Source organism: Littorina saxatilis, linkage group LG4 (assembly GCF_037325665.1).
Source record: "Littorina saxatilis isolate snail1 linkage group LG4, US_GU_Lsax_2.0, whole genome shotgun sequence".
NCBI classification, from domain to species: Eukaryota; Metazoa; Mollusca; class Gastropoda; order Littorinimorpha; family Littorinidae; genus Littorina; species Littorina saxatilis.
In genome coordinates, this window is record NC_090248.1 from 37,045,460 (window position 1) to 37,060,459 (window position 15,000).

General features: G+C 42.5%; 1 protein-coding gene and 2 long non-coding RNA genes across 3 annotated transcripts in view; 2 read left to right on the forward strand and 1 right to left on the reverse strand.

Moving 5' to 3' along the window:
- The window catches only part of LOC138964659 (uncharacterized), a 107,427-nt gene extending 93,822 nt beyond the window's left edge, over positions 1–13,605 (reverse strand). Inside the window, exon 1 of the long non-coding RNA XR_011455173.1 lies at positions 13,555–13,605. This is a non-coding gene — a long non-coding RNA (uncharacterized lncRNA). The remainder of the gene's footprint in view (positions 1–13,554) is intronic.
- The window catches only part of LOC138964660 (uncharacterized), a 464,957-nt gene that overhangs the window by 7,318 nt on the left and 442,639 nt on the right, over positions 1–15,000 (forward strand). The gene's annotated exons all lie outside the window — the stretch shown is intronic.
- The window catches only part of LOC138964656 (transmembrane protein 168-like), a 13,767-nt gene continuing 647 nt past the window's right edge, over positions 1,881–15,000 (forward strand). The window contains exons 1-4 of the mRNA XM_070336665.1: positions 1,881–3,418; positions 4,404–4,708; positions 6,943–7,217; positions 9,287–15,000. The exon at positions 9,287–15,000 is cut by the window's right edge and continues 647 nt beyond it. Of these exons, the coding sequence (XP_070192766.1) occupies positions 2,447–3,418; positions 4,404–4,708; positions 6,943–7,217; positions 9,287–9,849 (2,115 nt within the window). The 5' untranslated portion in view covers positions 1,881–2,446 and the 3' untranslated portion in view covers positions 9,850–15,000. The remainder of the gene's footprint in view (positions 3,419–4,403; positions 4,709–6,942; positions 7,218–9,286) is intronic.

Here is a 15,000-nt window from a genome sequence, read left to right on the forward strand (position 1 = left end):
CTCTCTCTCTCTCCCTCTCTCTCTCTCTCTGTCTCTCTCTGTCTCTCTCTGTCGATCTCTCCTTCCCTCCCCCCTCTCTCTCGCTGTCTCTCTGTCTCTCTCATCTCTCTCTCTCTCTCTCTCTCTCTCTCTCTCTCTCTCTCTCTCTCCCCCCCCCCCCCCTCTCTCTCTCTCTGTCTCTCTCTCTCTCTCTGTCTCTCTCTAGCTCTGTCTCTCTCTGTCTCTCTCTCCCTCTCCCCCCCCTCTCTCTCTCTCTCTGTCTCTCTCTCTATCTCTGTCTCTGTCTCTCTCTCTGTCTCTCCCTCCCTCCCTCCCCCTCTTTCTCTCCCTCTCCCTCCCCCCCTCTCTCTCTGTCTCTCTCTCTCTGTCTCTCTCTCTCTGTCTCTGCCTCTTTCTGTCTCTCTCTGTCTCTTTCGGTCTCTCTGTCTCTCTGTCTCTCTGTCTCTCTCTCTCTCTCTCTCTCTCTCTCTCTCTCTCTCTCTCTCTCTCTCTCTCTCTCTCTCTCTTCTGTCCCTTCTCATTTATTCGGTTGACAGCTTCAAATTGCTTTAGAAATTATAAGAAAAGGATTACCATTGCATTTTCCTCGCAAGTGACAACATTTCATCAGTCTTACTTTGAGTGATGACACTTCGCTATTGAACGCCTGAGTTCGAGTGGCCTCAGTAAAAGCGTCACAACGGTCGCAGACCCCTACCCCTCATTCCCCGTTGTTACACATGAACGCTGTCGTTACTCAGAAAAAAAATCAATCGTTTATACCCTAAGTCTAAAACTGACAAAGTATGGGGAACATTTTTATTGTTTAAAGTTCAAATATGAACGCACAGCGGAAAGTTGTTGCTGTCTCTTGCGGGGAGCTGTGTACAAGAAATCGTATGCCGAAATATAATTTATATATATAAATATAAATATATATACTTTTGTTGACATAAAGATAGGACAAAGATAAAGAAAACTACTGCGATATACTGTTTTGTGTGCTTACTGTGAAGAATACAAAAAAACGTATGGAATAAAGAGCAAATGTACGACTTGAATGATGCTTCTCAGTCTTCTGAGTCTATTTCTCTTCCTGCTCGCCTGCTTGTTAGGATGGTTCGCTGGCAGCCTGTCAGTCACACTGGTTCATCAGTCTGTTTGTTTATTTGTTTGTTCATTTGTTCTTTCTTTCTTTCGTTCGTTTGTTTGTTTGTTTGTTTGTTTGTTTGTTCATTCGTTCTTTCTTTCTTTCTTCCTTTGTTCGCTTTTTTTGTTTTTGATTTTTAGTTGGTTGGTTGTTTGTTTGTTTGTTTGTTTGTTTGTGTTTGTTTGTTTGTTTGTTTGTTTGTTCAGTCGTTCCCGGCGACGCGACGGTTCGTCAGTTCGTTCCTTTGTTCGTTCAAGTCGTTCTCTTGGCATTTCGTTTGTTTGTTTCTTTGTTTGCAAGTTAGTTAGTTTGTTCGCTTGTTTCTTGTTTTTTGTAATGCGGTTTAGATAATAATAAGAGAGTCAGAATAGTTATCTTAGACTGAATTTCACTCTGTAGTTTTAGCCATTTTCAGTCTCAGTTGTGCATGACGTCATGGTGGAATGGTCGAACCACAATCCATTCATGGTTTCAAAGAGCTGCATTGAGTTTAAAGAGCGAATGGTTGAAAGAAAGACAGACACTGAAAATGTAAAAAGAAAGAAAGAAAGAAACAGGAAACTGGAAAAGACTGAACTGATCGAAGCCGCTTCACTGAGTCAGCGGAACTGGAAAGAAAGAAAACAATCCAGCAGACAACAACAGAACAAACAGGCTGCTACAACACAAACAAACAAACAAATAACGTAACAACTTAAAAACAACCAAAGAACTAACACCGAACTTCCAATGAAACTTATTCTAATTTCGCACAATAAATCTCAAACGGATCAATTTGTAACAGGTCATAGTTTCAAACGGTTCCAAATCACTCCGGAAGTTGTTGTATCGTCTGCCAAGAGTCAATGCTGTTACCAAAACAGTGGTGACAGATTTGCGCACCGGCTTCAGTTTAAGTTTTCTGTTAATACATGGCTGCAGATGGATCAGACATCTAGCCATCGTTTATGAGTTGCCGGTTAAAATCGTAGGCTGGGGATGCCCGGTCGACTGACTGATTTTAGACTGACCAACAATGAGTTGCTTTTGACATTCGGAGAACGAAAACCTCTGACTCTGTTCGGACTTAAAAATCGATGTCCTATCAAAAATAAGGAGTGTTTAGTCCTGTCTCGATATTCGATACTATTCATAAAAACAGTAAAGTTTGTCTCGCAACTGATGACCGCTTAAGTTTACAGAACCTATTGAAGTTAAAAGTACGTTTATTTTGTGTGCTTGAGGGTGTCGCCAACTTGAGAAACAAGCACTTCAAACTCAAACTCAAAGTTCTTTTCAAAGAATAATTTCTAGGAACATGCAGGAAAACCAGATCCAATGGTGCTTGGGCTGAGCAAAGTCAGATACTTCATCGTCCATCTACCAGCTCTAACCATGTCTCACGTGAAAGATCTGAGAGCGCAGTTGACGTTGCAAAATGTGCAGTACGTGCCAGAGGTGGTTCTCCTGGTGGCCCTGGGGCTGGGCCTGTACACACAATGGTCCATTACCCAGGATCCCATTCTCTCCTTCATCTCCATCACCGCCATGTTCATCTTTGCCGTATCGTGCGCGCTACGCTACTATTGCAACATGCAGAGAGCAGGGGGTGCTGTGTTTCACATATGGGTGGGCTGTTTGATAGGAATCTTGGCGTACAGTGATAGTTCTGCTGTGGAGTATGTGACAACACAAGAAGCCATGGAGGCGTTGTTTTTGACTAGTCTAGTCCTTGGAGTATTCTGGCACGTTCTGAGTCGACTCCTAAAACTGGCCGACCCGGATCCAGGAATTCTTGGAATGGCGGCAGCACTTGAAGGCCTTGGACTTGTCATCGGTGGAATGGTGACCGGTAACTCAGCATGGGTGCTTGGATTAATGACCTTGGCCTTCTTGACTCATGTCGCAGCGCTGCGTCTGAAATCCACATTTGTGTTAATCTCATTAGCCGCTTTCATCATAATCTCCATACTGTCCATTTTCCCATCACTTTCACTGAAACCCAACGTCTACGCCCTGGTGTGCATCGCAGGACGTCACACTCTCCCCGCCGCCCTTGACCTTTACCTCTCGAGTCGCTCAACACTCGAGCGATGGCACAGTGTGTTCTTCACGCTCCCTCGCATCGTGCGCTACATGTCGCTGGTGGGAATTCTGGGACTGGACACAGTGCTGGGAGTGGTTGTGGGACGCAGCACGATGCAACACAAGGAATGGTTCGTCGTCTTCCCGCTGTTCCTGGCCGTCGCTACCATTTGGCTGCTGCTTCACCTAGCCTACTTAGGTGCTTGCTGGCAACTCATGGGAAAGGTATCACTCATAAAAAGAGTCATAAATTATAAGTTATGTGCTAAAGTGATTCAGAAGAACCTCTGTTTTAAGACCTCAAAAAATCTGAGTAAAGTAGGTCTTACAAAAGATGGAGTCTTAAAAGGAAGGTAAATTGACAGATGATATTCATGGCTTAAAAGGGAGGTTCCACTGTAAAGCTCGAGATATTAATCTGGTGTCTTAACTTAAACGTATACTTAGTGACACTGACAGAAAACTATGACAGTATCACACACTGGACAGTATCACACACTGTTCCTCAGTACCCACCGGATATATTATTATATATATATTAATAACAGCTGAGCAATCTTCAAAGCCTGCATGATCATTAACTTGATTAAGTTCCTCTAACGAATAAAATCAGTAAGCTGTATGAAAGTTTACATATCATGCAAGGTCTCTTTTTTTGACAAAATGTCTTGTGTTTTTAAGGTTTATGACATCTTATCCTGTTGTTATTCTGTGATCAGCCAAGAGGGGTAAGTGGGTAACCACTTTCAGACACAAGCAGGCGTGGGTCTGAAGCAACTCTAGCCTTAGGCTGCTGAAGATCGGAGAAATACAGTATAAATCCAAAGGTGGTTTTTTTTGTGCTAGAGACAGTGGCATTGCATCTTCCTTTGACTGTTTGAGCCCAGTTTCATAAAACTTAGCAGGATGAAAGAAGAGGAGTCAGTTTTTAGCTGAATAAAGTCAAAATGCATTACGGAATGACCCAAAACATGATATGGGTTATCTTGTAATTCGTTTAGAATGTGTAAAGTTTATAAAACTTTTCTGTGTTTGGTAATGCTTCCACTTTTGACTAGTCATAAGAGAGATTCAACGTATGAATCTTTTAACACGCTGAAGGGATTTATTGTTTTATTGCATTTGATACACATAACGTATTGTTTTGTCAACAATTAAATGTTCCAACAACATACCTTTCTTTTATTCTAAGACCAGTGGTCTGTTTCAGGTTTCACAGTGTAACTCAGCGCACAGCAGCCTGGGCGAGCCTTCTCACAGTTACCCTCGCATCATGGCCGCTCGGGGTCTGCGTCACTTCGGCCTCGTCACTCAGCGTCTCATCTGCCTCAGTCTCACCTCCACTCTCGCTCTCCTGGCCCTGGGCTGGGAGACTCGAACCCCGTACAGCCTGACGCTGATTTTCACCATTTTGCCACTGGAGGCAGCCACGCTGAGTTTATTTTGGGAGCTTGGGGACAGCCTGGGTGGCACCTGCACTGCTTACGCCATGATCTCACCTGTTACAAATTTGAGGTTGGTGGTTGGCTAGCTGTCATCTAACAATATTTGGCATGCGTGTGTACCCCTGAAGATCTCATCATTCTCAACGTTGAAACTCAAAAGAAAGAATCTTTCTTAATGTATAAACCTTAAAGATCTTTGCAGGAGTGTAAACCGTAAAGAACACATCTTGGTAACTAGGAGTTCATCCTTTATAGAATTCTAAGAGCTCTACAATCATGACAATGATAATTCTTTAATTTTCAGTAAAGTTTGTGGTCTACAATCACAGGAATCTCAACATATTTTTAAAATTTAAAGAAAGAAAACTGTATAAAATTAAAATTGTCTCAGAGCAGCCTGTATACAGTTGACATTAAAACAGATCATAGATCTTGTAGTGAGAGAGCTGGCATGAAAGAGCTCTCACAAGCCAAGCACAAACAGATTTCTGCAGAATTCCAGGGTTAGATGACAATGACAGTGCAAGGGAGGCAATTCCTCTTTAGGGTCAGGAGCTGTAGTGAAAACACATTGCTTTGCTTATTTTTCATTGAATGATTTTTAATAAGTCAATCTAAAAGCATTGGTTTTTTTTATCAGATACTTTTGTTTTACATACATTAAACTTTGAAGCAAATGTACACCAAAATTTAACACAAACAGTTCTGTTTCAAGAATGATGTGGGCAAATGACTTCAAGTGAAATAATGGTGTATTTTCATGGTAGTTCCTGGCCTTATGAACAGTATGTAGGAGAATGTGTAAACATCCCTTTTGTGCATAATGCTCTTTATTTTGTTGGGACATAACTAGCTTTACAGAAATCACACTAGATGTTCCGTAAGCCTGTATCATCTGAAAAGTGGGTAAAAAATACAAAAATAACACTGGCTCGCACAAAAAGTGGTCAGCCAGTTTGTTTGTTTGTTTGTTCGTTCATGGGCTGAAACTCCCACGGCTTTTACGTGTATGACCGTTTTTACCCCGCCATTTAGGCAGCCATACGCCGCTTTCGGAGGAAGCATGCTGGGTATTTTCGTGTTTCTATAACCCACCGAACTCTGACATGGATTACAGGATCTTTTTCGTGCGCACTTGGTCTTGTGCTTGCGTGTACACACGGGGGTGTTCGGACACAGAGGAGAGTCTGCACACAAAGTTGACTCTGAGAAATAAATCTCTCGCCGAACGTGGGGACGAACTCACGCTGACAGCGGCCAACTGGATACAAATCCAGCGCGCTACCGACTGAGCTACATCCCCGCCCGGTCAGCCAGTCATTGTAAACAGTGGAACTAAAGCCTAAATACATACCAATAACTTTACTTCGATACAGAAAAAAATGTTCCATGCTATCAAATCTGTATAATCCCAGCCTAGGTCTTGTGTTTTCAACTGTCAAAACATTTTGGGTTAATGCAAACACTGTGTTGATTTTTATCTCTCGCTCTGATTAAAATTGAAGTATTCGATCAAGATTGTAATTGACACGTCTGTCTACAGTACTTATAGTGTCAATGGACAGAATCTTAATCAAATATAGGCCGAGTGCTGTTTAGAGATCTGATAAGGGGCGGGGATGTAGCTCAGTGGGTAGCGCGCTGGATTTGTATCCAGTTGGCCGCTGTCAGCGTGAGTTCGTCCCCACGTTCGGCGAGAGATTTATTTCTCAGAGTCAACTTTGTGTGCAGACTCTCCTCGGTGTCCGAACACCCCCGTGTGTACACGCAAGCACAAGACCAAGTGCGCACGAAAAAGATCCTGTAATCCATGCCAGAGTTCGGTGGGTTATAGAAACACGAAAATACCCAGCATGCTTCCTCCGAAAACGGCGTATGGCTGCCTAAATGGCGGGGTAAAAAACGGTCATACACGTAAAATTCCACTCGTGCAAAAAACACGAGTGTACGTGGGAGTTTCAGCCCACGAACGCAGAAGAAGAAGAAGAGATCTGATAAACAAGGGGAAGTCAGCGCTCTAAATGCATACGACATGTGTATTAAAAAAAGTTAGAGTTACATGTATTCGGAACCATTCTCCTGGCACCTGAGAGAATAACAAGCATTGAAATGAAAGTGAGGATGAAAGTCGCTTGTTGCGAATAACTCTCCCTTACTCTATTACACATGCTGAATGCATTCAGAGCTCCCACTTCCCTTTGTTTATCAGATGTCAATGGACAGATTATGAGTTGTTTTACTTATTGTTATTCACCTTGAATTTCTAGCATTGAACACTATGTAATCGCTCTGTTGTTTTTCCAGGCCAGAAGACAGTGCTACTTTACTCCCCTCTTCAGTGGTGCAGGAAATGACTTCACGAGCAATGGCCGCCCTCGCCCAAGTTCAACATTTCTTTGCATTCCACATGCTTGCCAACTACGGCTGTGATCTGTCAACGTCTGGCCTGAACATAGACTCTGTGCACAGCAAACTCAACGCGTTTTTTGAACAACGAACAAATGAGGGGCCTCGCTATGACACCTACCTCTTGTACTACTGTGGAGATGTGTTTGAGAATGGAGACTGGGCATTTTCAGGTGGGTTTCTGTGATGCACTGTTACTTTTAGAGTGTGGTAGAAGCTCTTTTGCAACTGTTTTCTTGTAGCTCGGTTCATTATGTACGTTGACGTAGTAGTCACAAGAATTGTTTCATTTTGGTGATACTCCCCAAACTGCGCGTCCCTGCGTCCGGGGCCCGGGTAGCTCAGGTGGTAGAGCACTGGACTTGTGATCGAAAGGTCGCTGGTTCGAATCCGGGCCGGGACGGACACAGGTCAACCTTATGTGCAGACCCAGAGATGGTATACATCTCCCACCCCCGTGTCACCACAGTGGCACGTAAAAGACCTCGGTCATTCTGCCATAAGTGCAGATGGCGTATACCACCTAAACACGCATACACTTGTGTATCTCATCTGAAGTCGGGTTAAAACCCGGGAACATGCCCCTAATGGCTTTGCCGTGAGGGCGTAAAACTTGAATTTCTCTCTCTCAAAGCGGGGGTCCGGGGACGCACTAAATTTATGTTCCCATGCGTACCGTAGGTAACATTTTCAGACTGTAGTTATCAGCTAAGTGCAAGTGCGTGCGTGTGAGTGTGTTTGTTGTTGACTTGTCTGGAATATTCTAATAAAAAAGACTCATTATTTAACACTACTTGTCATCAATAAGTGTTAGTAGTACACCGGGGGATTTGGGTCCCATTAAGTTTTGGGACCCTCTAAAACTCAGCTGGTTATGGAATTATCAGCAGGGGGGTTAACTGGTAGATCATATTGTCCTTAAACACAATTTATGCTGGAAAGAATTGTGGGGAGAACAAAAATAGGAAATTAATGCAGCCAAAACAATTGTGTTTCTTTTGTTCGTCTTTGCATTTATTTCAAAAAGCTTGTCCTTTCAACAAAAAAATTTGTCCAGAAACTGGGCTTTCAAACCCAGTATGTATTGTTAAACTGATACTTTCAGTGGAAGAAAAGGGTAATGCACTTCTGCTGACACTTGTGAGCACAGTCTGTCTGTGTTCGCACAGATTACTTCCCTTTGACCATGTGGTAATGATGCAGAGTTGTGATCATGAAATTTGCAGACTGATAATTGTCTCAGTCTGGTTTTGGACCAGTGTTTTCTTTTTTTTTTCCTTTTTTCTTTTTTATCAATCCTGCATTGTTAATGAGTATGTTTTAACATTTAACGGACATAATCAGCTGCTCTTCTTGCTAAGGAATTTATTTTTTTACTTATAGTTATACATATATATACATTATTTTTTGTAACTGTATTTTAACCCCTTGACTGCCTTAGGACGGGTATACCCGTCACGCGTTTGTGCAGCCGCAGCGCCTTAGGACGGGTAAACCCGTCTTCTCCGTTCAGGAATTTTCCAGAAATGCTACGTCACTGCTGACACACAAATAGCAACCAATGGCTTGGTAGGATACCTCATTCTCATGAATAAACATAAATGGTGACGCGGTTTTGCGTCTGAAGGCTATTTTCGGCCTTGGCGGGCAGGAAAGGGGAGAGAAAGCTCGACTCGTCAAAATGGCTAACGGTGACAGTCGACCGGGCCCTAGTAGGGAAAAACAAAGACGGACTGACGCTACAGGCGGTGCAAATGATTATGGATACTGACAGGGGAAGGGGGAGATCTTTCGGAGGATTCGTTGGAAACAGGTAGATGACAGTGATTATGATCCTTTCTTGGAGCAAGCAAAACAGCCACCTGTGTTTGATCCACAGGCACCGGAAGATGCGCCGGACTGATTTTTCAAAAGTTCATATTTAAACATCATTATAAGCCAAACTAATTATTATTTCCATGTTTAGACACTACAAACAGATTCTTGGTTCAATTTCCTTTAAAAATAACATAGGTTTTACTTACCTACCTACTGCCAGTTTGGAGCTAGAATTGTTTGTGAATTATTACACCCCGAACACCAAAATTCCCTGGCAATCAGGAATGCACACAAGTAAGTTTTGATTGGCAGCGAAAGGGTATTAATGAAATATTTTAATGGACAATAAAGTGTTGTTATTGTTTTTATTAAACTGTTTTTGTTTACCTTATTGATTCATTAACGTGTCCGCTGAACTGTGCAGACAACAAGCGGCTGACTCTGGACACCTTGTTGGAGTGGTGGGAGACCAAGAACGGAGCGTCCGGCGCCAGACTCATCCTTATCCTGGACTCCATGCACTCCTACGTCTGGGCACAAGACGCCAAGCGCGTCAGAGACATCTTCTTCTCCGTGCAATCCTGTCGTTACATCCGCAGACCCGTCGCGGTACCCGAGCTCGAAGGAGGGTCAGGATTGGTCAGCGTGGGAGCCTTCACACGTGCCTACATGCAGTACAACACCGGTCAAGAGGTCAGTGTGGATTGGACCGGGAAGCAGAGACCTCTTCGTGCTATCTACTCCGTGTCTCGAGGCTGGACGGACTTTGTCTTTCATCTTCCCACGCGTGACGACTACCAGCAGTATTGGGACTCCAACTTCCCGCGGTTTACCAGACCGCTGCTGAAAGCGCTTAACATTCCTGGGATCAGTTCGCTGTTTTGCTGCTGTACGTGCTTTTGGCGATGGCTGAGGCGGGTGCAGTTTGCCTGTCTCCCGCCCAGAGAGGTTGACACAGGTCATGGTTTTAAACTGGTTAAATCTTAGAATGGGAGAGTAAAGTTTGTCTGTCTCCTGCCCGGAGAGGTTGACACAGGTCATGGTTTTAAACTGGTTAAATCTTGGAATGTGAGAGTAAAGTTTGCCTGTCTCCTGCCCGGAGAGGTTGACACAGATCATGGTTTTAAAGTTGTTAAATCTTAGAGAGGCAGGTTTTTGTGCGAGGACCGAGTCAACATTGGAGAGTGCAGTTTGTCTGTATGCTGCTCAAAGAGGTTGACACTGGTCATGGTTTTAAACAGGTTAAATCTTAGAAAGTAAGTTTGCCAGGAGTCAAAAGTGGGGCCAGGCAAATAGTGTGTATTGTTAAAGAGAATTGAGTTAATCACTTAATGCATCCAGAACTGTATGATACAAAAGAGGGTTGGGTTTTGTGTTTATCTGTTCTTCTTTTTCATATTTTCTTTGATTCTGTTTTCTTCTTCTTCTTTTTTCCCTTTTGAAGTGAGGGCATGGTGGATGTTTTGGGTGAGAAATGTCTTCTTCACAAGGAAACGAGTGTGCTCTCAGTTTGCTGGGTTTGGTTTATGTATGTTTTATCTTGTCGTGCTCTACATTAAACAGAATGAAAGTCAATCAACACATAATGCAATGTTAAAGGAGTAAAGATGTACAATATTTTGAAAATACTTTAATCTGAGAGCTGCAAGACTGGGTTAGAACTTAGACACTGGACATGAATGTTAACATTAGATCCCTAGGAGTAGGAGTCTTTCTTCTGAGATTTAAAAAATCTCTTATCAGAGCAAAATAGTGAGAGAAACATCCCTTCACAGAAAGCATATTAGGATTTAAACCATGTTAATATTTTCAGGTTAAAATGAATCACGGATAATGTGTGGTTGCCTGTAGTTTGGGTTTCCTGTCGGTTCTCACTTCTGATGAAAATGTTGAAATGTATTTGTTTTCTCCCTTGGTCTTTGACAGCAAACTTGTTGCTATTTGCGTGTGCATGCACCTCTGTCTACTTTTATTCTGAGTTGAGCCATTCCTGTTGCATAGTTTGATTTCTCCAGTTCTTCTGGTTAGGTAGAACCGTTGGCTTTAATAGTATTTGTTTGATAGAAACCGTTTTCTTCACAGGCATACCATTTATCACTGGCTCTTATAACATGGTTATCTCCCTTAGACCGCTTTCGAGGCAGAAGCTTTTTCTCGCTGGGCAGATGGTATTGTGTGTTTGATTTTATACTGGGTCCTGGCAGTACTCTTTCTTAAAATTACACTGATTTTTAGCTGCTTCTTGAGATTGTGCCTGCCTGTCTATCTGCTATTCTGTCTGTCTGTCTGCTATTCTGTCTGTCTGTCTGCTGTCTGTCTGTCTGTCTGTCTGCTATTCTTTCTGCTACTCTGTCTGCCTGTCTGTCTGCCTGTCTGTCTGTCTGTCTGTCTGCTATTCTGTCTGTCTGTCTGTCTGTCTGCTATTCTTTCTGCTATTCTGTCTGTCTGAGTGTCTGCCTGACTCTTTGTCTCTCAGAGTCGGTTTGTGTATGCTATATATTCATAATTCCGTGTTTAAATTGCTTGGTTAAATTTTCTCTTATTCTTCAGCTATCCTGTTTATTCATAGTGAATCTATTCAGATGCAGTCAAAGTAGCTCTTAGTCTTATTGGATATACATATCTTGAGCTGGGACATTTAGAAGCTTCCTTGCATGTAATTTAAACTGAGAATGTGTTGGTGGAGTGAAGTGGTTACATTAATTCAGACAGTGGTGTTGTTGGTTTTGATTTTATAGTCACAATTATTTGGTTGGTTTGCTGTGTTGTTGCATATTTTTGTTAGATTTGTTTTTTTCCCCTAGTGCACAAATAATTATTGGTTGCAGTTAAAATGATCAATTATTTGTAGAAGCATTGCATTTTTGTAAGCTCAGGTAGCACTGCGAACAAATAATAGTTACTTATAGAACATTTCCGCATAATTTTTCTGGATAGTGTCTCTTGATATTAGCTGTTTTGCCTTCTCAGGAGTTTACAGGGGGGGGTGAGTTTTTCACAAAGGGGCATTGGTTCTTCTCTTGCATGTAAGCCCTTTGATTTCATGGATTTGCATGAAGACTGACAAAAAATCATCAAGCTGTGTATAGTCAAAATTATTTATATGAACAAAGCCAGTACATAAAATCCTTAGGAGCCCTGTTTGATCAAATAATTTTTCAAGGCACCCCTACTTTAATTTATCATGTTGGAGACTCAAAAACAAAAATGAGGTTTGCGCATGCAACATCATCATTTTAGCATAAGATCTAATAGTTTTGCAAACAATGTGGAAATAATCGCATTAATCAATAATAATAATAAACTGAAAAGTTGCTTTGCGATGAATGTTTTTTGCATCTTGATGGTAAGATAATCTTACAAATTTAGAAACAGCTTACAAAGAAAGCGAATCACATTTATAAGTCATGATTCACATTTGTTATTCTTTCTTACTGTATTATAAATGTGCATGGCTATTGTAAGTTTAGATACGTCACATGAAGAAAGCGAGTCTCATTTATTAATTAAAATTCACATTTATTATTCATGCGTACCGTAACATGAATTTGCATAACTTTTGTAAGTTTAGACACGGCACACGAATAAAGTGACTCCCATTCATCAGTGTTTCTCCAAATAACATTACACCATTTTTCACAGTTCTTTTTTTAACTCATTCTTCCACATTTACCCTAAGTGCACTGTTGCTGCCTTGAAAATAATGTAGATATGGTGCTATGTATAACTCTCTTGTCAGCGTCTCCACACATTTACTGCTTTGTTTTTCTCATGTATTTCCTGTCTTTTTTGCATACAGTGGAACCTCCCCATAAAGACTGCCACAAATATTGAAAAACAAGGGAGGGGAGTTTTGAATTTGAGAAAAATGTACCTGTGTTATGAACAGAAAATCTGAAAAAGCAGTGTCTTAAAGGTAGGGAGTCTTAAAATTGAGGTGAATTAAAGTTTCAGATTTTATGAACGGAAAATCTGTGAAAGCAGTGTCTTAAAATGGGGACGGTCTGAGAAGGGGTGTTCCAGTGTAACCAGTATAGCTACAGCGAAACCTATTTGTAAGACTTTGTCTGTTTGAGACATTGTCCTCATAAAAGTCTGTCAGTTTATTTTCACTGTGAGACTCCCTCCTTTAAAGGTAATGACTTTTCCGCTTGCACGACCATTTTCATTTTTATTACTTTATTGTCCCATCGCTGGGAAATTTGGGTCGCTTCCTCACAGGGGAAAGCTAGCAGCATCAGAGTCGTGCTACCCAGGTGTCTGCATGTTTAGGTGTATTCAGCCACCTGCACTTATGGCAGAAAGACCGAGGTCTTTTACGCGCAACAGTGGTAACCCGGGGGTGGAACATGGATATTGTCTCTGAGTCTGCACATAAAGTTGACCTGTGTCCGGCCGGCCCGGATTCGAACATGCGACCATAGGATCACAAGTCCAGTGCTCTACCAACTGAGCTACCGGTGTCACGAACTGAAAACTCTGCCTGAACAATCCTTCTCATTGCGGTCAATGCGCATGCGCTAACATGGGGAGATTAATCAGGTCGTGAACAACCTAACCCTAACCCTAACCCTAACACTTATCCTAACCCTAATCCTAACCCTAACCCTAACCCATGGTTCGTTCCGTCAAAGGGTCGCAGGCTCTATCCCATCCCCCCCCCCCCCCCCCCCCCCCCCGTCGCGATATAACCTTGAACGGTTGAAAACGACGTTAAACACCAAATAAAGAAAGAAAGAAAGAAAGGGTCGCATTTTTTAAGTCCAAGATTGGCGCATGCGCATTGACCGCAATGAGAAGGATTGTTCAGCAGAGGTTTCAGTTCGTGACACCGGCCCCATGTTGACCCTAGCAGATCTGTCCAGAGCGTGACACCGGCCCCATGTTGACCCCAGCAGATCTGTCCAGAGCGTGACACCGGCCCCATGTTGACCCCAGCAGATCTGTCCAGAGCGTGACACCGGCCCCATGTTGACCCCAGCAGATCTGTCCAGAGGTTTCAGTTTGTAATACCGGCCCCATGTTGACCCCAGCAGATCTGTCCAGAGGTTTCAGTTCGTGACACCTGCCCCATGTTGACCCCAGCAGATCTGTCCAGAGGTTTCAGTTCGTGACACCGGCCCCATGTTGACCCCAGCAGATCTGTCCAGAGGTTTCAGTTCGTGACACCGGCCCCATGTTGACCCCAGCAGATCTGTCTAGAGGTTTCAGTTCGTGACACCGGCCCCATGCTTATATAATTATGGTAATGTTCCTCAAATTGCCTTAAACTTTTGACTCAGTGTGGCGTGATTGTTTACGTATAGAAAATTTGTATGAATGTATCATCTGCTTTTCTGAATAATGTTCTTTGCATATCATTATTTGTACTAATGTCGGTACTTTGCTTGTTTGTATGTTTTTAAATGCATGCCAATTGCTGTATTTGAGTGAGACAAATAATGTGCTGCTGCTATATTCAGTATGTGTATGTGGATTTTGTCTTTTAAACTTCATGCGGTTTTTATGCACATGTGCATATTGGGCATATATTTGATACTGGGACATGTTTGTGAATTTGAACTAACTGGCATCAATGTATGCATGACTGCCTTCTGCATGCATACATTGCACAATGTGTGCAAGTCTGTCTGTCTGTCTGTCCGCATGCATACATTGCACAATGTGTGCAAGTCTGTCTGTCTGTCTGTCCCCATGCATACATTGAACAATGTGTGCAAGTCTGTCTGTCTGTCTGTCTGTCCGCATGCATATATTGCACAATGTGTGCACGTCTGTCTGTCTGTCCGCATGCATATATTGCACTATGTGTGCAAGTCTGACTGTCTGTCTGTCTGTCCGCATGCATACGTTGCACAATGTGTGCAAGTCTGTGTGTCCGTCTGCCTCTCTGTCTGTTTTTGCTTGTGTGAGTGTCCGTTTATATATTAAGACTGTAAAATACTGCTTCACACATCCCATATCTAATGATAGCTTTGTGTGCTGTGATCTTGATATCTGCAGAGTCTCTGCATTGAATGTGTGTGTTGTGTCCATATCACGCCAGATGTTTGGAAATGTATGATTATCCTTTTTCTGCCATATCCAGTACCAGAACGTATTAGTATTTAGAAAGCCATTCCAGAAAAGCACAAGTAT